The 25,832-nt window shown below is 41.3% G+C and overlaps 1 protein-coding gene across 1 annotated transcript in view; it reads left to right on the top strand.

Annotated features, from left to right (window-relative positions):
- Positions 1-21,693: 21,693 nt before the first annotated feature.
- The window catches only part of GRIN2A (glutamate ionotropic receptor NMDA type subunit 2A), a 157,603-nt gene continuing 153,464 nt past the window's right edge, over positions 21,694-25,832 (top strand). Inside the window, exons 1-3 of the mRNA XM_066197714.1 lie at positions 21,694-22,257; positions 23,028-23,256; positions 24,755-25,177. Of these exons, the coding sequence (XP_066053811.1) occupies positions 24,773-25,177 (405 nt within the window). The 5' untranslated portion in view covers positions 21,694-22,257; positions 23,028-23,256; positions 24,755-24,772. The remainder of the gene's footprint in view (positions 22,258-23,027; positions 23,257-24,754; positions 25,178-25,832) is intronic.

Below are 25,832 nucleotides of genomic sequence, written 5' to 3'. Positions count from 1 at the left end.
TCCAGTGTCTCCTGAAATTCAAAGAAACTTCACAAGTTAATGCTTGTAAGTGGGTCCTAATTCTGTGGCCTGAGCTGGCAGACCCAGTGTTCTGTAGGTAACTAGGTCCTGCTCTCGGTGGGTAATGTTCTAAGAGAGCACAAAACAAGTGCAAACAGGTGTGCAGGCATGTAAAAAGGCATAGATCAGCAAATAGAGTCTTCAGTATTACTATTCTAAATCTTCCGAACATACTGCCTTTCCTAAGCTGGTCTCCTTACACAGGACTGCCTTACTTTGGTTTATGGTTTCATTATTGAAATACGTACGGAAAAACCACGTAGTGCCCGTGTATGCTAATGAGAGCACTGGTCTGTGTATACACTAACCTGAATACTATTTTGAGTAATCAGGTAGTGTTTGTTTCTGATATTTGACTGCTCTAAAGAAAATATAAAATTGCTGCTTATCATGCTTGTATTTCATTTTTGTACTTGATAGTATAGATGCTGGTGCCAGCCCATACCCATATTTATGCTAATCCCTATTCTCTCGAAAACAGTAGGAGAGCTTATGTAAAGGCAGAACAATGTTGCCAGGTATTTCTGCAAAACCCCATGTATTTTTTCAAGGACAGTGTTTCTAGTCAACTTCTGCTTTTGAGAGATCAGCAAGTCACTGGTTTTCTTAGAACATTTTAGCAGGATAAGAAAATCAAGAGATACTTAAGTGTATCTCCAGAATGGGTACTGTACATGACTAGAGAAGTAAATCATCTTCAGTTTATTCATAAGTGTCTTTACTGCACAGCTGCTATCGGATTTTCATTTAGAGATAAATGTTAAATCAGTTTAATTTTGGTACTAATAAGCAGTTTGCGTACTTGCTTTTGAGTAATAAAAATACAACCCTTTATATGTGATTTTAACTACTTTTAGATACCTCATTCATATGCAGAAAAACCTTGAAATTAAAAGATTTATTATCAGTGATGCAACTGCTTATGAAACGATGTCTTTTATTTGACTGTTTAACTTGGAATTTATGAGGAGGCTTTGAAATAGAAGCTGGCACTCAGGATTTCCCCTTTTGGAATCGTTCCTTCTGGTGCACTCTCCCTCTGGCTGCATGAATTCCTGCACTGCACCTTGTGCAACTTGTGGTCGGAAGAAACACTTCATATGCAAAGGCAAAGCCAGGAGTTTATGGTTAGCCTAATTAAAGTCTTGAGAGTCTAATCAAAGAGTTATTATTAGCCTAGGAATAATATTTCAGAGAGAGTACTGTTATAGAAGAGGTCTCAGTCATGATAAACTTATTATTCCATGCACCTTTGTATCTACCCCCTTTCCCCGCTGCTTTTTCATGTTCCCATTTGGCCCCTTGTGTGTCCTAAGGTCAAGAGGTGCAGCTTTCCTCAACAAGGAACGGGAGGGAAGTGACAGCCTGGAAACATTTCACAGGAAGGAAACTGATCCTGATGATGCTGGTTTTGTCTTCTTGTGGAACCCCCTTGGGGCTAATCCTGTTTTTAGTGCCTGCTTACTCCTTAGTCCCTCTTCATGTGTCTGGAATTCCACACTACAGCTGCATTTCCCAAAAGTAATAAATACTGCATACACATGTATATTGGATGCTTACTCTTTGGTTTTTTGCCATACCTAGTTTTACCCAGCTCTGAAACTTGCATGCATTTAAGGACCAGTGATCAACTATTCATGAGCTGAATGTAGTTGAGATCTCTTTTAATTTCCTGTGCTTGTACTTTCAAGCCCTTTGTCATCTTGTGCCTGAGCTACTCTATACTACATTGTTATTCTAAGGGTGTAAATAGTTTATTCTAGAATGCATAACTACCTGCTATTATGCTACATCAATCGGAGGAATATCTTGCAGTTACTGTAACAATAGGTCTTACACCACACAATTGCAGAAAGCTGAGCCGTAGCTAGAAGCAGCAGTAGCACCTTCCTGTTTGATCTCCAGGACTAAGGCAAGTCCAGGCCTCTCCTGAGGTTGGAAAGGATGGGTTCATTAGAAGCCTGTGATCTCTGGCTGGCAGTGGCAATATCATGTTGCTTTTGCTGCGGGCCAGCAGAATCTTGCTGAGTATTGCTGTGAGTTCAGCTCAGCCTCTGCCCTGGCGCAGAGCTGCTCCCATGGCAGTGGGGGTGTGGGCTTCATCCTCACTGCTCCAGTTTGCTGGCTGACTGCTCGGGGGGTGCTTTTCCCTGCCTGTCTGGGGGTGGTTGGAGACAAACAAAATTTAAAGGGAGGCTGATTTCAGTTTTCCTGTGTATCTCAATAATAGAGCCCCTCCCCTGGCCTCAAAACCTCAAGCTCAAACACAAACCCCTGAGACTCACTCTGGAGTGTGCCAGTACGTTCTGCAGTGTGCGATACTGAAGACAGTAAAAGTACCTTTTTCCTTAAAGTATGCAGAGAAGAGACAGTCCAGAAATAGTTTCTGCATCTTCTTGTTTATGCTTTTTGTTTTCTTGACATCTCTGTTCTGATCTCTCTATTAATTTAATCTGGACGTGCTAGGAGCTTTTTGAAATACAGTTGGGATTCTTCTGTGTTTTCCTTTCTTGAGAGCTTGTTCAGAGATGCAAAAAAAAGGGATCTCAATTTTAGGAAAAGTCCTGAATATTTTATTTTTCATATCTCATTAAAAAAATGCTAACCACTTGAAGACCTTGGCAATCCTTTTCATACAAAGTTAATTATATCCTTTCTTAATGTGCTGTGAGAAGAGAATAATGCTTTAATGTTTATGGAAGAACTGCAGATACTGTCTGAAAAACTGGCAGTGAGGCAGTTTTCCAAAAATGTTTAACACTACAGCTTGGTGTTTGTAATAGGCTATTATAATAGAGGATAAACTACTTTACAGGATTTAAAACTGTAATTAGTAAGTGTGCTGCTGAGGATTGGGTCAGCTAAATGAGTGAAGTGGGTATTAAAATTCCTGTTGTGCTTACAGGTCAGTGAAAAACTGACTGCCTGCCAACCTCCTTGACTCATCTTAATGCCTCAGAATTAAAATAAAGCAGTTAGTTTATAGATGAAGTTGCTGCTCAAAGATTGAAGCTAAGGATGAAGTGATTGATGGGAGACTGGACTGGATCCTTGTGGTGTACAAAGAATTGCAAGGAATAACAAGTTAATGTTTCCATTAGAAGGAAACAGTGACTGCTTGGCTTATTTGAGGGTATGTCAGGTGGGTTTAGTTGTGATAATGTACTTCAGATCATGGAAGCAGTAGAGATGCTTTGATTTATCAATGAAATTTCCTTAGCAATTTTCTCCCATGCATTTTCTTTTTTGAGCAGAGGAGTTCAAAGCCTTCAGACATTAATTTTTCAGTAGTTTTTTATGCTTGGAAATTATTCAAAATATTGAGGGTTCTGGTTTTGGCCTTTTTTTTTTTTTTTTCAACTTCTCTATTCTTTGCCTGGGTTTTGATTTTGCTATGAAGAAGTAAATTTATTGACAGTGATTGTGGAGTTAACCATTGTGACAGAAATTCTCTTGAGATGAAATAAGCATTGAGGCTTTACTATTGCAGAACTTGTCTTTATTGAGGGTTCTGTACACCAGATTCCTGAAGTTGATGCAGCATGTGCCATCACTGAAGCTTTTGAACTCTGGCTACACTATGTAGCATCACTTGTTGGAAGCTCACTAGAACATCTGGCTTTCTTTAAGGCCTTTTCCCACTTTTTAAAATAACCACTAGTGTTAAGAAAATTTACTTTATCCAAGAAGAGAAAATCCAATTTCCAAAATGTGTGTGTGGTGTACCTTTTTCCACAGGCAACAGGGCTACTTTTATGGTATTTGCACAAGGCTCTAGAGTTCCTTGGAACTGTGGGTTTGTGGGTACAGGGACAAGAGGAGGAGGAAGAGTTTTGTGAAGGATGTTGATTTTTACCCCTTACTAAAGATAACCGAAAGAGCAATTCATTAAATGTTTATTTTAACATGTCTGATATTATGTGCCTTTTCATACCAATATAAAGCATCTGATTAACTCTAAAATACAAAAATCTATTGGTTTTACATCTCATGCACGGCTCAAATGCTTTAGATGAGACTGTAGTTTCTGACATGTTTCTTAAAGGTCTTGGTACAACATTTGGAAGAAGATCACTTTATAATTATATACTTAAATGTGAAAAATAGCTAAGCTGTAACTAGCAACAGAATGAAGCATGTGGAATAAAGTAAGACACAGTAGAGAGAGGCAAGTTACTAAATTTAGATCGGCTTTCAAATCTGAGGGCCTAGCCAAAAATATAAATTATTACTTAATTTCTTAGACTCTGCGTGAGTTTATAATCAGGGGCTCTGGAATATCACTGTTCTTAACTGATGTGAGTCCAAGCTTTGTTAATTCTTGAATAAGCAGTGGTGGAAATCTTCACCATTCCTTTTATTGGAATAGGTGAATATCAAAATTCCAAACCCAAGCAATATCCAACTCCCACCCTGGGCCAAAAAACGAAAAAAAAAAAAAAAATATCACAAACCCAATGATGACCCAAGTAAGGTATGGCCTGAAAAATACATAAAATTTTGTCTGGAGAACAAGTTGTTTCCTAGAAAGGGTGTGTAGAAAGCTTAAGGTGTCACATTTCAGTTGTTATTCAGGTGAAATCTATATTGAATTTGAGAAGTAGCTCTGATTTGAAATACTCACTTCTACTGCCTTAGATTGTACATAGCAAAAATAGAAACACTACTAAGTGGTGCTCCCAATATTTTTTGGTCTGGATGGGTACGAAATAGAGATTTGTGCTCAGGTGTCTCTTGCTTTATCAGTTACTGCAGAGCTTGGCTGTGGAACCTGTAATATCCATGAACCTTTTCCAGAGAGTTTGCTTTATTGGTACCTCTGCATACAGGTAAGTGCATCCAAGTGAGAGGAGAAGTCAGCCTGGGAGTAAAGTCCTTGGGCAATGCAAATTAATTCCCTCTTGCTTTATTACTTGTCCTGTGAATAAAATAGAGAAAGTGGCCATTAGTCAGTGGCAGTTTACTGTGTGTGTCCCTTGCATTGCACAGAAGCAATGTAAATCCAGCTGCAGAATGGTCTGTGGTGTGAATCACGCCCCTGGGCAATGCTCAGCACCACCGTTCACTGAGGGTACTCATCCATCTTTCATTCTAAACATTATTTCAGCTGTGGCCATAAGGACAGCATGCTAAATGTAGGTTGGAAATTCTTTTCAATTAATTGAGAAAAGCTAAAGAAATCATCAAAAATGAACTCATTCAGAGCTGGAAAATAAACCTTCAAAAATGCTTTATCTGTGCTGTAGTGATGAATAAGTGCTAATTAAAATGGTTCATTATACCTGTCTCCCAACTGCTTTAGTGGTAAATAAACGTTTTCTAGTGCTGCTGAATCAGTACTGCGCCAGGAAAGTGTATAGCAATCACAGTCACCTGAACGGACTACTAACTGTGGCATTCATGCTCTGCAGTTATGCAAATCTGAGCATTTAAATTTTCAATATCATTATTAGTAAATGTGGAGACACAATTTTTTTTTTTTTTTTGTAATAGAACAGTAACATTTTTCCTTTCGTAAATGACTGTGGAAAGGAAAATACTTACTCTTTGCTCAAACAATTAGGCAGAAAAATCCAGCTCATATTTTGTAATATAAGGTGTTACTATTGATCTTGGCCAGGTTCCTTGCAGGTTGAAGGGCATTTGTCACTCCGAGTTGGTCTAATGCCATTGCTGGTGGCATGAATGAATGAATGCATGCTGGCTGTTTTAAAACTTACTTAATCTCAAGGGGTTTAGCTGCATTGTCCCTTAATTTTGCATGGAATTGGACTGATAGCCCCGATGATGACCGAAGTGACTTTGGTTTTAAGTGTGTGACAGATTTGTCCGAGGGCTACTTCTGATACAAAATGGGAAGCAAATATGGAAATAGTCATCTGCAGCTTGTTTGATGTATTTATATTTATTTGCATATTAACTTTATAACTATGTGCTAGAATATAAATTTCTACTTAAGAAAATTCATAAAATGCATGTAACAAATAGATGCAGTACATGGGATGTTGATGAAGAAGGCAAGAGTGGGATTATAGGGAGACTTGCATGAGTCATTAGTGAAGACTAAATTCTTCCTGACTGTATGGGCTGTGAAGAATGTGGATTTTGATTATTCCCTCCTAGGTCCTCCTTTTTTCTTCTCTTTTCAAATTGTAGTTAACTGTTAGTATAGCAAGACAGGAAGCTTTCTCATTTTGCATAATTTGAGTCCAGACTTTGATACTTTTTTTCATGTTCTGCATGGAGATAAACTATATTCTTCCAGAGCTCTGAAACTGGGAGCCAGGCTCTGCAGCATTGTGTAAATTGAGGCTTCGAGTCAGAGGTTTTGTATTTTAGGTCAGTTTTGTTAAAGTGTTTTCTTTTTGGGCCATTTACTGTTTCTGACTGGGAATTTGGAAATGTGAATTATGCTTGGTTTTTATTTTTTAAATTAGAGCTGGTGTTCCATACGGAAGCATTTATTTTCCAGAAGAGCAGCCGTTTGAGAAATTTCTGGTATTTTCTTTCTGTTATCAAGTGAGAAGGGTAGGTCGGTACTGAGAAAGCCTGGGAGAAGAAAACAAACCAAAAGGAACATGAAGCTGATTAGCTCGTAATGAAAACATGTTAGGGAGTTTGAAAGAAAGGCATCTAAAGTAAACAAAGCAAAAAGATGATGTTTGAGTGGGAGGTGAGATGCTTGAAGTAGGGTGGATGGGTTTTGAGGTTGTAAATCTTGAGAGGGAGGAGTTATTTCATCCAGATCTGCAAAATAGGTGTGAGTGGTTGGAACAAAAGAAATGAGGAAGATGGCTTTTGGCAGGTAGTGATGACTGTCTGCATGGTGAAAGAATTTTACCTCTTGGCTTTTGGGCAAGGCAGCTGTGGGACAAGCCCAGCTGAAACGCTTTATTGAAGTGTTTAGTGGCAGAAATCTCTTCTGCACCTCCAATTGCCTGTGCTCAGAGGATTTCATGTGCTCTTATGCTGATTGTTCACAAATGTCACAAAGACATGGATGAGTTGTTTGGAACGGAATAAACGATGAAATCCTGGGAGAGCAGGTTGCCTTACCAGCTTGTTTGTGTCCACAACAGAAGGCCACAGTTGCCTTTGGCAGGTCCACCAGAAATTATCCATCTTTTTACCCTAAACGGTGGCTCCTGTGGGTTTTTCAGAAGGAATGAATTCATTGGCCAGAGTCACTCTCCAATTTATTTTATTTTTTTTTACCGAATGACATTTTCTGACTTAAAATTTTAAACAGCAAAGCAAGTAAATTTTAGTAGAATGAATATTTATACTTGAAGGATAAGTAGCAGTTTAGTAGTGATTTCAGTGCAATTACCAGAAGGAGAAATAAAATGAAAATAAAATAACCCCATCCCCCCAGTATGAATTCCTTCAGAGTATGTTTAATCTGGGAGATGAACAGTTTTCGGTCAAGTGAATGGGTGGTACATGTTGGCTGCTTGTACCGAGGCTGCAGTGGCAGAATATGTGTTGTCTTGCAAAGGAAAAAGTTTTATTGTTTAATCGTGTTTATCCTTTTTATCCTTATCCATAATGAACGTGATGAAAGTCGAAAAGAACAGAGGCACTTCTACTGCATTGCCAGGAAGCAGGTGTCCCTACTCGGTTATTTATAGACCACGAGAATGCATAGCATGGAAATGGGCTGCGAATGGCCAGTGACCCATCTGTTTTATCTGCTGGGTATTGGGACTGATTGTGTGGAAACTGACTTCTTTTAGCTGATGAAATGTGTGCTTCTGAACAAACCATTAGATGGGCGGCTTTCTGCTATCCTGTTAGTTCTGAAAATTAGTCGTATGTGGTTTAGGTTTTTTAAACAGGAGGTTCTTGCTGTAGACCTTTTCTCATTCCTGCTGAGCAAAGAGATTTCTTCTGGCCCCGAATGCAGCATGCTGGATTTTAGCTATTTAGTACAGCTGATTTACTGGTTTGGCCTGTTTTTTCATTACAAGTCTAGTGGTTTTTGTGTTTGCTCATGGTCCCTTTCAGTTTCAGATTAGCTGGAAGAAATATCATTACCTACTTCCCAATACTTTTCTCCCCTCTCTGCATTAATCTGAGCCTGTGTCCCAGAATTGTGGCTGTCACTGAGAATATGTGAGCTCTGAATGCTTGCTTAGAAATATCCATTTTTTAGGATCTAGGTCAAAAGCTGATTCAAATGCAATAATTTATAGTAATGAAACTAGGGCAAAACAAACAAACAAAAAGCCCTAAATGCAGCTTTTCAAGTATGGAGGGGGAAATAATCCTTTACAAAGAGAATAGCCAGCACCTCGTGAGTTGAAAAGAAATTACTGTTCTTTACCAAATGAAGCTGTACACACCTTCACAAGGAGCTTTAAGCACTGGTAGTTCCTTATGGCTCAGTCTTGCATTTTCAATTTGTGCAGAATGGTGACATCTACAACCACTGTTACAGCTTTCAACGAGCAGAAATGAACATGGCAAAGAGTAACCGTCTGACCCTCCTCAGTTTATATTGGTCTGTTGTAGTGTCGCTACATAAAATGAAAATCTGCTCCTTGGCAGATGAATTTCTTGTCAGTGTGCATCGCAACAATTGAAAATATTCATTTGTGTTGTCAGTGTCCATGATAATCTTATAAATAAACTGATCTTGTGCCCCCTCTGTAATTATGAGGTTATTGCATCTTAGAGTTGCTGATACTATTAGGTCTCTATTAAAAGTTTATATATGCTGTTTAAAATAAAGCGTTGAATTTCTTTTCCCTTTGCTTACTTGCTTCAAAATTTGAACTTGCTGTGGTGACATTGCTCCTGTTGCTCTGAGGTTTTTACATGGAGCTCACTGTCTATTGAAATTCTGTACAAATGGTGCCTTCTCTCCCTGGGACATAGGATCTGTCGTATTAATTCAAACTGGATTTATTGGGGAATATTTTTTATGATTTAAACTAAGTTCCTTAAACTACTAACACATTTTTAAGTGCAATTTTGTTTATTCATACTCTCTGATAGCAGAGGTAGTGGTTAACATCCCCAACAATGTCGTGATGGAGAAAGGTATTTAACAGTCAGCGCACAGAAATTGCCCTCCCAGGTGGTAAGGCTTGTAAGATAAATGCTATGGCGTACTTTCAGTGGTGAACACAATTAATCCTCTCCCCGATCTCCTCAAAATACTCAATGAGGAAGGCAGAGGAGCCTTCTCTGGAGGTGCTGGGATCCTCCAGGATCAGCACTTTCCTTGAGAAGTCAGGACGGTAAAAGGGGTACATAGAGAAAAACATTTTTAATATGTTCTACTTATGAGTAGAACTAGGACATACTTTTTTTTCTGGCCACTTATTTATTCAGTAGATACAGATTTGGGTCAGCCAAAGGTATTATACTGCTATTTAATCCTATTTAAATTGTCCAGTTGTGGCATAAATAATTTTCACCTGATGTTTTTGAAACAATGTTATCTTGCTTAGATAGCCATTTAAAGGTTAATATCCCAACATTTCCTTCCAAGTCAAGTTTTGGTTTAAAGTGTACAAAATTGCTTTCCTATCGTGCGTTAACCACTGAACTGAAAATATCCTTCATTTACACAGCAATATTTGCAATGCTTCTTTTGGGGGAAGCTACAAACAATTCAAAGCTTCAAATAAATCTGCTTTAATGTGTTTAAAAACATGCAGGATATTCCTTGATGGGAAATAGAACAGTTCTATATTATTATGTAATATTATGTAAGGATAAAGAAGCTGAGGAAAAAGGAGACTGACTCATCACCAAGAAAGCTGATGGAAAAACATTTGCTCCTTTTCTCCATCGCAAGAGTTTTGTGGATAACTGTATTAAGAGATTGGGAGATGCTGAAATACAACAAGTGTGAAACATATCCCTATTTAGAGAAAATTCCACACATAAATTTTTTCTTTTCATCGTCCTGACTTTTGCACAGAGATCACTTTGCTTCTCTGAGCCATAAATTTTAAATGTTTTTGTAAAGGCAGGGTAAATTTGGTTCACAGTGATTGCACATACAGAAATGCTCATCTGCTGGAAGAGAAGGAAGTGATGTGGAAGAGTTAGGAGTTACAGCCAGGTTAGGTTCTGGGCATGTGCTGCAGCATCTTTCCCGTCCACTTAGTGCCTTTTCACCTATTTAAAGTGATGGCAATTTTCAGGACTGAGGTGCAAATTCAAACCCATTGAAGTTAATCCATGGTCTCAGCGCTGAGGCAGTGGCATAGGTAAAAAGTGGTAGGTAAAAAGATTCTTCTGTTTGTGTTGTCGTACAAGTTGGTTCATCAAAAGTGATTCCTTTTCAAGCCTATCTTCAAAATCTGATACATGAAAAATCACATGAATTTAAAACTTATATAGGAGAATGAAATTACAGACTCGGGTATGACTTCAGGAATGGCAGCCAAAACCTGAACAATCTTATTTGAGCTCTGTGTAGAGAGGGAAGGAGAGGGATACTCTTTGCGTACCTGCTTTCTCTGCCTTGCTTTTACTTCCATAGGCAGGCTATGACAGTGATGTAATTGTAAACTTTTAAAGACCGAGATGATACAACTCTACTTACAAACTTAGAATGCCCTTAAGTAGATGATAAGGGTCAGAGAATATGCCCGCAGCCTTCACAAACTGATTAGAAATGCATCAGGAGAAATAAAGCAATCCCAGTGCTGCATTTGACAGAGCAGAACACTTCAAAACTCCAGGCAGTGAACTGCAATGTTGGTCTCTGTTCAGAAAGGGTTTGAGATGCAGTTTTTCACCAGGCTGAGGGGAGGAGGGAGGCATCATGTGTTGTGTGTTTTGCTTGTGTGTGCACTTCAGAGTACTTGAAGGTAGTTCATGTGCACGCGTGCTGTGGCTGCATGGCTCTCATGTTGTATACATGTGCTCATGCCCCAGCAGATTAGTCTGGTGAAGACCTCAATAAGGGGATTTCTTCAGTGCTATCTGTGCTCTGCCTAATTTATGTTTGCTGCTTATTGTGACTGTCTCTGAAGGGTTAAATGTGCTATTCTTAGCTCTGTTTCTTTCCCTGCTTGTTCTACCTCCGATGCAATGCAGTGCTGGAACTGTAATGCATTGTCAGTTTACATCACATTACACCAGTAACAATTTTTAAATCAGCACGGGGTAATGTGATTTGTTTTCCTTTCCTGTGGTTAGATGCCTACTAAGTAATCAAGGCTGCATGCTAATTACTCAAGAGTAGTTACGGATCATACCTTGACAAAGTAATTTGATGTGGACACTATGTGGATAGCTTCTCAAATAGTTTTTGTGTAAACAATATAAATATATCTGTGCACTGGAAATCTTCAACCCAGTTTTGAATGTAGTCTCCATGCAGAATCAAACTAAAATAACTTGCTTATGCTTCATGTAGCTTTGGACTATTTCATGTAGGATAGACTTTATTTTTCAAAATAATGGAGTTGACTAGAATAATCTGTTTTCTTGATGTTCTGTCCAACTGATTCTCTCAAAATATTAGTACAGGTGGGGGGAATTTTTCTATATAGTGGCTAGAATTTTTCTCTGAGGACAAGTATGTCCCAGTCATATGTCTGGTATCATTCTGAACTTACTTTTTTGACAGTTGGACAGAACCACAGAGATTTTTTCCTTAGTTCATGCAACAGGGTTTAAAATGAAGTGTCCAGACAGGAAGTATTACAGATGAGTGTTCTAGGTCCAACTGAGAAACTGCAGTACAGTTGCAGGCCTGCATTTTAAACTTAGCCTGAGACAATGTTAAGCGTTTGATTTGAGCGCAATTTAAGGTCTCAGTGAATCATTTCACTGCTGCCTACAGAAGTGTAAGAGACTTGAAGAGTGGCATTTACACCACATAGGAACGGAAGAATTCTCACTGTGTGGAATTAGTTCCAATGAATCTATAAGCAACCTGTATGGAAAGACAATTTTAACGAGCTTAGTCATCCCTGTGCTGCAGTTGGAAGGCATGGTAACTGCTGAAATAGCCGGCTGGAGTCGAGTTTACCTCTCCAATGGAACAAGGTACAGCCTGCAGTTGCTCTCTGCTTATGCAAGACTGTTGTTCTTGAGTGACTTGCAGCATTTGTTAGGTAATTGCCATGCAAGGCAATGTATGGAGCTGCTTTTTGTCCCCTTGAGTGGTTTTAACATCCTTTGACTTTTAGGCCATCTTTCCATCCGTTTTAGGGAGTGGATTATATCCTGCTGTTCCCTTTCCTTTTCTCCGAGGGAGGTCGAACACTGGGATGCTGTTCAGCTTGATAAGAGTAGTCATGGAGGAATTTTGGGATTTAGCCAGAGCTTTAACTATTCAGAAGCTCTTGTGAATGAAGTAAATTATCCTGAGCATATGACACTTCAAGAGGAGCATTTTATACGGTGACGTACTCGATGCTAAGAATAGCCATGACTTCATAGAGTTAGGTTAACAATCACGTGCTCCAGAGGTGATGGATGTTCAGCCCTTCAGTGTGCACGTCCTTCTGGAGAATGTGTTGGGTTCTCTGCATTCTCTGGAGTCTCTGGAATGTGTCTGTGTGTGACAATCGTTAGTGTGTTTATTTACCTGCTGCAGGGCATGGTTTGAGACACGGCTTTGCAGGTTGAGTCTGCATCTTGGTCTAAGTGAACAACTGTCAAATCAGACCTTATTTTAAATCAGATTGCAATGACCCGTGCCCTTTTCTGCAGGAATACACAAAAAGTCATTTCAGTATGAGAAATATAACGGAAACAACTGCTTCCTGCAGTAAACCTCTTGGTGCAGTTTATCACTGAAGTATCTACTGAGTTTATAGATGATTAATCATTTGCCTTTTAAAGAAGAAATGTATTACCTTTTTAGTCTTTCTTTTAGAAACTGAATGCTTCATACTATAATGTTTATAAGTTCAGTTAGAATTTTGACTTAATGTTCTGTCTTATTATAAGCTTGTGGTTTTTAAGGATCTATGTATAAAATCAAAGGCTTCACATCTGTGCTGCTTGGTCAGATCTAGTGTGTGTTTATTCCTCACATTTATAAAATTAACTTATTTGGAAAACAATCTGAGAAAATACTATTCACTTATCTCTAGAAACTGAGTTTTATTCCTGCTTATGCTTTCCTCTCTCAGCAGTCTAAGTGCCTTAATTGATCATCTTGATATGAGGTTTAACTCAGCAGTCAGTTGAACTTCAGGGAGTGAAGTACACTTTTGTTTACTCAACTGCTGTTGTGCTGGTGAAGACATTGGACCTGCCAATGCTCTACTGCATTGAGTTAACAATTCACATACAAAACACAGGTACAGATCAAGGTAAGATGCAGGTTATCTCAAAGCTTCTAAGAGAAATAGGAAGGCTCAACATGTGTTGAAAGTAGCAAACCTTCATGGACCTAGTCTGGTTGGCTGGATGAAAGAAAAATTATCAAAAGAAAAATTAGGAAAGTTATTCAGCAATCTTGCCTGATGTGATGGGGTACATTTAGGGTATATACACTACGCTGTGTGCATGACAAGATATATTTTGAGATAGTACAGTTTTTATATAGGTAATTTGGGTGATCTCTTAAGGCGCAGAAGTCTTTGCCATTCAGAGGATGTTCTTTGTTTTCTTCAGAATATGCCCCACTAAGATTCTTGGAAGACAATTCTCTTGGGGGTCTCTCTCTCTCCTCCTGTAGTCTCTTCAGTAATACTGAAGTCAGAAGTGCTTGTGTAAGTGATGATGGTGATGTTTTAATGACTCTAAATCAAGAGGAGCTGGCTATGCTAAACAGCAGAGGATTGTCAGCATCAGGGAATTTTGTCTTTTTCAAATACCATAGTGTTTGTCAGGACACGAAACTGGAGTAAGTGAAGCAGATGTTCTAGGTGAGCTAAGATGAACATCTGGAAATGTCCTTATGCAGCTGTGCATGCTGATGACTGGTGGAGTTCATAAAGGTTTGCAGAAGGCACCAACAGAACCCTTGTGAATTATAGGAAGATGTTTTCAAAATAATGAAGGGATAAAATGACCTGCTTAAACTCCATGCCTCCTGTCTGAAAAGTGAGCCAGATCCTAGTTCAGAGCATTAAGAAGTCCCTGTCCCATCCCCAAGATGAGATTATTTAGAAAAAAAGAATCACCCCTTTCCACCTTGTAACTTACTCCTGGAGTAAACAGCAGTGTAGGAATTAATGCTATTAAAAACATTTTGTTCAACTGGGATAAGAATGAAAGCTGAAAATTCTGCAAAGATTAAACAATGAATCTATTTTTCATTTTGTTTTTGAACCTTGAAATGTTTGGGATGAACAGCTCTGTTCAAGGATGAATGTTGATAACCAGCACAGATGAGAAGTCATCTGGTAAAAAATACGAAGTTTCAAGTTTTCAGACTTGCGTCAAGGAAGACTTGGAACCATGAAACAAATCTGTGAGCTAGGACAACAGTGAGATCACTAAGGTTAAGTGGTTATTGCTTTAACACTTGGGGTAAATATAAACCCAGTGTGTTTTGAATTTTTTAGAACAATATAAATATTGGATTCAGTATCTGCTCCTTGGGATAGTGCATATGAAAATGCTGTTTGTCCTGCAAATACTGACATTTTTTTGATTTTGATAGGAGAGTCTGTATAAAGGTGAAGGCAATACAAGGTAAACACAAATGGAGAAGCTCCTGAACCCTTGTCCTGTGTTGTGTGCTTTGGAACAGGACATTGGTTCCCCACCCAGCAAGGCAGTCAAAAAAGAAACTCTTATCTTTTTGGTTATCTTCCATCATTTTAGCTTTCTGGCTAAAATCAAGAAAGCAAGAAATCTGTCTGATCTTTGCAGATGAAAGATAAGATCTGGCAGGCTTTAAACTGGAGCAATATTCTTGTTCCTACATATATCACAGTTATTTTGGAATCTGTGTGATAGAAAGGACTGGTGGGAACAGAAATAGTTGTGTGAGGGTAGATAGCACACAGCCGTCTGCCGAGTGAGATTACAGTTAATTGGCTTATAAAAATTAAGCAATTGTATTTTAATTCCAGAAAGTGGCTCTGGGACTGATTTTTTCAAAAAGTTGGTGAAATAACTTCAGATGTTCACATGTTTATATTTTTTACTTATTTAGTTGTTGCTTAAAAAACCCCGATCCTGCATGTGTTTGAACGTTGGTGAATGTTTGTACTGTGTGTAGATGGTCAGGTAAAACAAAACAGGATGTTTATAGTTCAAAATAGATACTTGAGCATATACTTGACTGTCTCATGAGTTTCAGAAGTTTAATACTTGTGTTGATATATCAGATCTTGTTTAGGAGATGGTAATTAAAAAATAGTTGATCTCAATGCAAAGAATGTCATTAATGTAAGCAAAGACTTAATTTGGATCCATTTAAGTTGCTCTAATGAAGTCACATTTATGAAGTCGTTCCAGTAAATCATAGAAGACTCTTTATTTGGAAAAAATTACCTTTTTTTTTTTCTTTTTATATTTCTAAATGACTGTTATACAGTTCATCAGAAAGGATGCACCTGTGTGCACAAAAATTTAAAATGCATTTATGTATCTATTTCAAATACCAAAACAACACAAATCTTAGTGCAAGCTACTTATGTCACTGAATGTGAGTGGAACTGTATTGAATGTTGATCCAGCTTGGAATGATCGGAGAGCAGGAACTGCAAGGCAAGTCTGCGGTCAGCATCCTCCTCCCAGGTGTAGCTGAGGCTCCCACCTGTAGGATCCACTTAATCTCAGCCTCTGAACTCGAATTCTTTCTCAAAGCAACTTTGAATATATTCTGTGTTACCTGGAGAACCAGGAGCTTCCCAGTCTTTGATCTCTCTTTGCAGAATTCATACAGGAATTACTCTCTTTTGTCCCATTAGCACAGGAGAGAAGGGAAGAACAGGATTCTTGACAGTAATTTTTTGGGAAAAGACCTCTTTAAAGCTGTATCTTTTGACTGTAAAGAATCCCCCACAAACAAAAGGCATGTCTCCTCCTAAGGATTAACTCCATGAGTAACCTTGCAAGTAGAGAAGAGAGCAGACAACTCCTGTGTTTCTAGCAACCTGAAAAAACCCCTTGAATCCTTCCTTCTTCCATCCAATTTGACCTCCCCTGCCCTAAAAAACAGAAGCCAGTTGTTTTAGGTTTCAGAGCTACCCATCAGACAAGAGTCAGAGGCAGGTGAAATAGCATTTGCTTTACTTGGGAAGACATTTCAGAACGATGGTGAGTGATTTGGATATCAGTTCCTAGAAATGTGGTCATCTGGGTAAGCTAAGTCTGCATTTTGGGTAGGAGACAAATGTGTTTTAATACGTTATTTTATTTTAAAAACCCTTTTGACTTGCTCATTGTTTCCACCAGTGAGACTAAGTCAAGGTTTGAAAATACGATCGAATGAAACTAATTAGATCTGCTAGTAATCACAGTCGTGATTATTATCATTGCAGCTTGGAATTCTCCTTGGGCAGGGAAAAGCAAGAGGCATTCTTTCTACAGAAAGCAAAAAATGGGGTTCCTTTGGAGCAAGAGCAGATAAAATGCAGCACCTAGAATCCCGATGGTAATTGCCCTTTAAAGAAAACTCATCCTCAAGTGGCTCAATAGCGTTTCTGTATATGAACAAAAGCCATGTAGCCTGTATGGCAGAAACAGGTGACAGAAGGCTCTGACTCATCATGTGGAACTGTAATTTAAGTTCAAGGGGGATTTTTCTATCTTGGATCTATTCCTACTGGCTCAGATGTCTCATAAGCCTTTAGCACCTAGTTTTAATAGAGCCAGTGCCTTCAATTGAGAGATGGATTGGATGCAGGGAGCAAAATACTACTTGCCTTAAAAATATCTTCCAGCTAGAACTGAGGTAACTTCGCACTGATCAGAAGCTTCCACTGACCTTTACTAAATTTGATTTTCCAGATTTAGAAAAGTCTCAACTCCCAAAGAATTTGCTTAGTGAAGCACTGAGAAGCAGATGCATCTTGGTGCTTCCCACTCAGTACAACTTTCTTTTAGCAAACAAGTTCTGCCAATGAACAATGTGTGAGGGGTCACTACTGGCTCTTATCAGTCATAAGTAGTAATTTTTTTTCATGTTAAAACAAATTTTATATAAAATAACATAATACTCCATGAAAGTTTGTTTTGCAAGTAATATTGATATTGGTAATGACAAGTAACTTACCTGTTTAAAGATTCATAGGGTATTTTCCTAATAATTATTTTCAAACTTAACATGTCTGTCCAGCCCCTTGAATACCTAATACATGAGTATTGTTTCATCTAAAGATCAAAATTATAGTGATCTCTAACTTCAACCAATTTTTGGTAAAAGTTTGAAAATATACATCAGCTATATACACAGGGGTCTTTTAGGTATATAAAATCTATATAAAGGTAGATCAAGGTAGGCCACCTCAAATGTGGGGACACATTTGACATTCCAAGTGAGGCAAGAGCAAAATTACTGCTGTCATTATACACTTCCAAAATCTGAGCATCCTTTAGGTACACTGACACAAGGCAGTAACTGCTTTCTGGGAGGCTCATCACACGGTCATAACATCCATGAGGCAGATTTGTGTGGTTTAGGGTGACTGAAGAGGAGGCTTCAAATGGTATTTTAAAAAATTCTGGTTTGTCAAGGCTTGCTGCTTTAGTTACTAAATTCAGTGAGGGTTAGGAGATCATATTTTGGCCCTAAATTAAATTTTGACTGTTCCTTTTCTGCTGTTGACACTAGTGAATGAGCTGTACTGGCCATGCAGTGGTCAGGTGTTTCCTTGGGTGTTCCTAGAAGATTTTATTAGAAATATACTAATATTTCCCAATCTCTGATGGGGGAGTGCAGTGGGGGAAGAAGAGAGGCAGTCTTAAACTAGTATTTACCTGATTCAGTTCCCTGAAGCCCAGGCCTTGTGCAGGCAGTTCCTTGTGTAACAGGATTGGTACTGACATGGTCTCCACAGGGCTGCATTGCTTTGACACAGATCTTTGTTAATAGAGCTGCCTTCATTAAAAAGTACAGAGTTCATTGTGAAATTCTGTTTTGACCCTTAGAGTTAGATTTGACTAAAAAAGAATTCCTCTTGGGAGCTGCATAGAAGAGTTTGGAAATACATCTGAAGATTAATTTGATCTGGGAAACTGATTACAGAAGAGGCAGAGAGACAATCCTGGTGAATCCTGCAGAGCTCTGGTAATCAGGGCTGAGGTGGAAAGGGGCAGTTCTGGCTGAGCAGTCCCTGGGGCGTTCCCTCCTCGCTGGGGGTTGTTTGCAGAGGAGCTGAAGTGCTGTAACAGCCTCAAGCTCCACTCAGTGATGTTGCCTCCTCTCTTTTTCCATGGAGCTAGCTCATGTCCTTTGCAAAACTGAGAGTAGCTTAAGGCCATCATTTCATGCATGACTTGGTAAATTGTGCAAGAAAGAGCACTGCCAAATGAGGAGCTATGCCAATTTTCAATAAGAGGACCATCTGTGACAAAATGTTTTAGCAACTTTGAAAACAATTGAGTTCTTTCCCATTTTTACTTTGATTTCATTTAGCATGTAAGTAACTTTGCAGCCTCCCAAGAGTAAATTTATGTTACTGTATCCTTGTTTGCTGTGGATTAAGTTTTTGTTCAGTCAAGTGGTTTCATTTCAGACCTGATCCTGTGTGGTACTGAAAAATGACTTTGCCTCAGTATCACTTTTGATTCCTGTTGGACACATTTGTCAGGGTAGGTGAAATTCAGATATTGATGAAAGATAAGAAGCATATAAATAAATTGTTAGTAGTTACAGCAATAGTACCTAAAAGTAAAAGTAGTTTATTGGTGGAATTAAAACATTTTTAAATTTAGAAAGAATTCCAAGTGAGCTTCTCTCCCTTAACCTAGCCTGTAATATCTCATTACCATTTAGATTCATTAAACTTAGGAAGTTGTTGCAATGGAGTTTTCACATAGCAGGGATTATTGAGGAAATCTGCCATTTGTTTGAGAGATCTCTCAAATTGTCTTAAACTTTTGCAAAGGAGACTGCAAAGAAGACTACCAGGAAGACTGCCTCTGTTGATAGTAGAGTGGCAATAATGGGACCTCTAATATCGTACTTTTAAACTAATTTTGGTGTAATTCCCTGACAAGTGTTTTGTTTTTTTTTGGTTTTATTTATTTATTTATTTATTTATTTTAAAGAGCATTGTCATACTTAGCCTGCTTACCTGCACTTTCTAAAAGCAAGAGGAAAATTACAGAGTTGTTTTCTGGAGTCTGGAGGTTTAATCTGACTTTTAATTTAGCTAACTTCCTGAGGTTAAGCATCTTTCAGCTGGTAGAGTACAGCAAATAGAGAGCAAGTTGGTGTCACTCGCTAAGGAGACAGAGACAGGAATCTGCCTTGTGCCCATCGGACCCTGCTTTGGAAACTCTGCTTCTACCTGATAATTTGGCTGCTTGTTCCTCTTGGCAAGTGCTCTCTGCAACAGGTCATCTTCGGAAAGAGGAAAGCTTTTTGTAATTTCACAATCGTTTAGAAGGAACAGAGTATGAAGAAAGTTCCTGACCTTTAAACATGTGTCTATGTAGGAGGCAGGCCTGGTAGGGAAAACTTCAGGTGGAAAATATCCTCAGAATGCATGATTCCAAACTTCTGGAACTTGTGTTGTAGCTGCTCTTAGACAAGTGCGGAGCTGCCCGTGGGGAGAAGGCAATCATTTAGGGATGAATCCACCTGCCTTCCAGAATAAGTGTTGTCCATGAAGATGCTCAATGCCCCACGTGCAGGGATGTTAGTATTTCTTACAGTGCTTTTGAAGTAAGTGTTCCCTTACGCAAAATTTACAAGAGTTCGACACTTAAATGCAGGCTTTGTTTTCTTTTTTCTGCTTAGTGAAATTGACTTCTTGTCAGGTTTGCAGCTCTTTAATTCAAAACGGTGAAAATATACCTAGAGATGGAGCGTGAATGTCTATTAAAGCAGCAGTCCTAATTTTGCAGCATTTGGTCTATTCTGTAGGCAGGAATCTGCTTGAATTTGGTGAAGCTTTGGGGAAGACTGCATATGTATTGCCAAGATTAATCCTACTGTGTTTGTACAAACTTTTAATATGTTCTATTCTAATTTGTAAATTTGGACTGTTTTATCGTGATATTTCACAAAATTTTATGAGAGTAATTGAGGAAAAATATTTGGAAATAACGCTAAACTCTTTCTAAATTTAGATTAATGAAAATCATACAGCTCTGAAGTTAGAAAATGTGGGTATTTCTTGTGTTGGTCTTTTACCCCATTAGACTCAGTGTAGTGTACACAGTATGTTGTATACTAAGTATTTCCCCAAACCACCATGTCCCTTTTCATATTTTAAACACAGGCTAATGTTAGAGATGCAATTTTTCACCATTGTGAACTTCACTTGCATTTGAGGATTTTGAATCTGTTTCTGCTGCTGTTCCAGTAATTCTTCTGAATGATAACACTGAAATAACCCTTACACGAAGATGGAACTGCAGCCTCATCTCCAGTAACCGTGACAAACATCACTGTAATATTTACAGGGGGAAAATGTTCATCCAGGGTGAAATGCAGAGATGCATTAAAACATCAAACATTAAAAAAAAGGCAGTTGAAGCTGCTTAATTGCTTTGCTTAGAAAGACTAATGTAATGTCTGAGGAAGTAATCCCTAAATAAGTTAGGAGGTGAGATCTTTCAAAGGAGGAAAAAAACCCAGGCATAGACCTATCAGGGAATTCAATGATGAGACTGTCAAGAGCAGTAAAGCTGATGTGTTGTTAAGTGTCTTCGGGAGAGATTTCTTGGTGTTCTGTGTCTTAACGTCGTGCAAAGCAGCCTTCAGCGGGTGAACACTTGGCATTATCCTATTGGAACCCAAAAGTTTCCTCTGGCATAGGAGTGGGGGGTCTGTCAAAATGTGTGACTTTGCCTTACTCTGAAGCATTCCGTGTAGGAAGGAAGATGGCTGTGAAGGATGGAGCACGGAGGAGGCCATCCATCCCTCTGTGGTACTTAGCTGGCACATTCATTTGTGCAAAACCAAATAAGTTGTGGCAGCTGGAGCAGGATGGTGGAAGGGAAAAGGCAGGAGAGCAGTGGAGTGAGGGATGGGGTGAAGGCACAGTCGTGTGTGGTGGAGAGAGGTTTAGGTGGGCTGTGGTGTGGGCAGGGAGGCAAGAATTGCTCGGAGGACAGGTGGGTCTGACACCAGAGCTGTGAGGGGGGAATGGGAGATGGAGAAACAGGCTCCAGGCTTTGAAATGGAAAGGAGGATGGAACAGCAGGGATACCCAGATGGAGCCAACTTCCACAGAGCTTTTTTGCGATATTTGGCTGCTGTCTGGAGCTTTTAGGGCTGCTTTTAGTGTGTAAGCTGCTGCTCCACATTCATTCCCCTGAGCCCCACGGCAGGTCTTTCTGGTTGACAGCGCCTGCATCAAGGGAAAGGAGAACACTCTGGGGTTTCCCGGGCTACCAGCCTTTCGCCGGGGATGTTTCTGCGGGGAGAGCGCTGGAGTTTGCCACTCCTGTGCCCCAAACCCGGTGTTCTCGCCGTTCCCCCAGATCTGACACCCCCTCCCCCGACTGCCTGCGTCTGACTCATTCGCTGGTGCTTGTGCAAGCAGAGCGGGGCGGGGGGGTGGGGTGGGGGAGAAGCCTTCAAAGTATCGGCGGCTGCTCTCGGTTCGACAGGGCGGCGGGAGCTGCGCCCCTGCAAGGGCGGCGGTGCCGGGGGCGGCGGAGCGGAGCGGAGCGGAGCGGGCCGGGCTCAGCCCGCAGCGCCGCGCAGGCGGCCCCGGGTGGAGCCCGCCGCACCTCCGGGACTCCGTGCTCCACTCCCCGCCGCTTCCAGGGAGCCGAGAGCAGCGCGGGGGCTCCGTGCCTGCCGTCCTGGGGAACTGCTGCGCCAGTATCGCAATTTAAAAAAAAAAAAAAGGGAAGAGGAAAAAAAAAAAAAGATAAAAAAAAAGATGAAGACGCTTAAATGCCTCCTGCCAAAAGTAAAGAGCGAATCTCAGTTGCAATGGCTCTGCTAAAACTTGATCATGCGGGATTTCAAGCGATAAAGAGCTGCCGGGCTGCTATTTACTGCGGTGGGAACAAGTTGCAGGATGAAATCCAGGCGTTAAGGGACCCGTTTTCCACTTCATTGTTTGCAAAGGAATCTACTGAAATGACTTTGAGGATCTTTAAGCTGGAAGTATGTGGAGGGAGAATGCAGTAAGTATCGCCTCTGCGGGGAGCCCGGATCGCGCCCCGCGGGGGCCGCGCTGGGCTCTCGGCTCCGCCGGCCGGGGCTGCGCTCCGAGTTCCCCGCCGGCACCGAGGGCCACTTCGGGAATGCCGGCTGCTTTGCCTGGCGCGCCGGCGTCCTACATAGAGCTGGGGTTGCTTGAAGAACTGTCTTCATGCATATTTACGGGGAATTGTCAATGAAAAAACCAAAGCAGGGGAGCTTTCCGTGGCGGGCTCTGCTATAGTGTCTCCCGGGGTTTGTTTATGGTAAATTGGGAATGAAGCCCTTCTGTTTCAGGAGCGAGAAAAGCTTTATCCCACACCGCTTTAGCGATGCTCCGGGTTCTGCTTGTTTTGAATCCGCCAAGAAAACTCCTGCCCTTGCTCGTGTTAATTAGTTTGCTTTTAGCTGCGCTTCCCAGGTTGGATGTCTCTTCCCTTAGAGCGCAAACCCGTCCATCTCTCTTGGAAGCAAACGGGCAGTTGGGAGCCCAGGATTTTCCTGACCTGGATAAGATGAGGGACGTATCCCAGACCGCTGTGGGCTGACGGAGCTGCTTTTAGCCAAGAGCTGAAATCTGTTTCTAAGTGAAGGGGGGGGAACTTTCGAGTGTAGTCACTTTATTTCCGTTCACATACCACACGCGATTGAAGTATATTTCTTTTTCTGCTATCCACTCTGCAACCCGACTAACGGCTTCCTCTCGTCTCCTCTTCTCCCCCCGCTGTCCCGTCCCGTCCCCCCCCGTGTCCAGCCCCCCCTTGCCTGTCTCCCTGTCCACGTAGCTGCCCTCCCGGGATGCGATGTCGCTCGCAGGCTGCGGCGGGGATCACGCGTGCGGCCAGCGGCGCCGAGGCCGCCCCTGAGCCCGGGCAGCGAGGGGCGCGACATGCCCGCGGTCGCGACATGCCCTGCAGCGACACCGACAGCAGCAGCACCGGCACCTCCGGCAGCCGCCGCCGCTCCGTCTCCTGAGGCGCTGGGTACGTGCGGCGCCGCGCCCGCAGGGGGGCGCCCTCGCGCCGCGCCCGGCCCGGCGGGGCGCGCTCCCGCGGCGCGCTCCCGGCGCTGCTGAGCCGGGCAGCGAGCCGTGCCCGCAGGGGCTCGGGGCGGGGGGCTCGGGGCGGGGGCTCGGGGCGGGGGCTCGGAACGGGGGCTCGGGGTGCCCTGAGCCTTCCTCGGGCTCGCGGGAAGCCGGGGCGCTTCGCTTTGCTGTTCCCCCGCGCTCCGCGCCGCCGCCGGCGGGAGCCCGGCCCGCAGTGGACCGGGCAGCGCGGGGGCACTGATGTGCAGTTAAATGCTCTGTCGAGTGCTCGTCTCCTTGTGTGCCCCGAAGGGAGGTGGTGATGCCGCAAGGCCGTGCCTGGCTGTGTGTTTCAGCAGCAGACGGCTCTGACTGAGGATGGAGATAGGGCTGGCAGGATGAGAGGGGAGATCTGAAAGATGCCCCCCCGATTGGACAGCCCCGCTCGTGTGTGCTGCGTGACGCTTTGCAACAAGCTTGCCTTCATGTGGCACAGGGACTCCCTTCTTGCAGCCAGCAGAGAGCCGGTTATGGGGGTGGAAATCCCTCGGGGCACAGAAACGGGGGGAGATCTTGCAGAGTCAGACCTGCTCTCCCTCTCCCTCCTTCAGATAGTTCAGATCCCTTCTGTGGCTCATCTCTCTCCCCATCCTACTCCGTCTATATTCAGCCCCCTACCGAGATTCAGTGAAGACATGAGGTAACCAGTGCAGCGATGCTCATTTATGGAACACCCTCCCCTTCAGCACCAGGGACGACTTTGTGTCCGAGATCAGCAGTTCTGAGATGCTCAAGTTCTGAATGCTGCATGAGAGGACGCGAAAGAATTAAGATAGAATATTGTGCTTTTGAATCTGTTCCAGAAATGCAGTAGGATTCCTTAAGCAGCGGCTGCCTAGGAGAGAGCTTGAGAAATAAAACAGCGTGGGTTTGGGATGCTGTGAGATGTACAGAGTATGTGGACTGGGGTTTCCAGCAGACCTCTGGCTCACTTCTCTCATTTTGAGCTAAAATACCTCTCTCTGTTAGACTGTGACTGAAGTCTAAATAGATGTCCAGGATGAAGGAAAATATCCTAGATGGAAAAAGATTTCTGTTACCTGTTTTAGCACAGCAAGGTTAAAGAGAAGGATGATAATGTCTTTTTTGAAAAATGATGTCCGTCATTTTAATTTTGTTGGCTGTCCAGGAGGAATGTTAATGGGTCTTTTTTCTGAACTTCTGCTACAGTTTTTGCCTTCCTCGTGGAAGACCAGCTGTAATACCGTCATTATCATACCAAGTTTTTGATAGGATATAAGAGGCTTGACTTGGAACTAAGGTGAAGGATGCATTATAAAAAGCTGCTAAAGTTTGCATTATGCCCCGAAGCTTTCTGTTTAAAACCTTCTTTGAAGATATACAGTATATATTTTTTTTCTCTATGTTCTTCTTATACATTGTGATCACTTTTACAGGGGATAAAGCTGGCAAAGATGAGGAAAATTGGCTGTGCTCTCCTGGTACTCCAAGCTCTTCTGGCACCTTTGGATCTTGTTCGTGGAGCAGAGAAAAATTATCCCATCCTGAACATTGCAGTGATTCTGGGAAGGACCAAGTATATAACAGAGAGAGATATCAGAGCTCTCTGGACCAGGGAGATGGCAGCAGACCTGACTGTTGATATCAATGTAGTGACCCTTCTTGTCAACCAGACTGACCCTAAAAGCATCATAACACATGTTTGTGACTTGATGTCAGGCACCAAGATCCACGGAGTGGTTTTTGGAGATGACACTGATCAGGAGGCAGTAGCTCAGATTTTGGATTTTATTTCATCTCAGACTTCCATTCCAATTCTTGGAATTCATGGCGGGGCCTCCATGATAATGGCAGATAAGGTAGGAAAATTTATTAAGAACTCTTGCTATTCTATTGTACTTCATTGTGTTGGTCTCTATCATGGATAATTGCTACAAGCAGCTCTTAATTGTCTCTCCGTACTTGAAAAAAAAGAAAAAGTATGCATAATGGTGTCTTTGATGGCTCATCAAATATTCAGAAATATTTTGGGACTCGTGCCTGAAACTCAACTTTCTAACACTATAAAAGTGGCCCTAATGAGATATTACTCTCCAGCACATGGAATGATGGTTAAAAAACTTTAATAGCTGATATGACTGATAAATGTAAAAGCAGCCTCATAATAGTAAGTTCATAAAATGATTTTAAGGATAAGACATAAAACTCTAAGCAGATGTTCTGCGCTGCTTACAAGGAATAGCAGGCGTTAGACGTGAATGTATTCGGGTGCAGCAGTAATAATAGGACAATAATAAGCCAGACTTTAGTGATCCACTACAGTGTCTGAATTTAGTAGTCTCGCACACTTGAACCGACTGCATTCCACAGATTTACTGAATTAGATTTTTGCTAACTGGGTACTTGTACTTTCCTACTGTAGTTCATGAAAATCCAGTGAAGGGGTTGTCTGAAATCTGGAGATGATGACAAATGGTTTTGTTGGAAAACATATTTTTGTGTAATCTGTTGTGA

The sequence above is a fragment of the Chamaea fasciata genome, unplaced genomic scaffold (assembly GCF_029207755.1).
Source record: "Chamaea fasciata isolate MVZ Bird 193981 ecotype frontalis unplaced genomic scaffold, bChaFas1.0.hap1 SCAF_16, whole genome shotgun sequence".
In the NCBI taxonomy this organism is placed as follows: Eukaryota; Metazoa; Chordata; class Aves; order Passeriformes; family Sylviidae; genus Chamaea; species Chamaea fasciata.
Note: the sequence above shows the minus strand (reverse complement) of the source record. Positions and strands in the feature narration are given on the sequence as shown.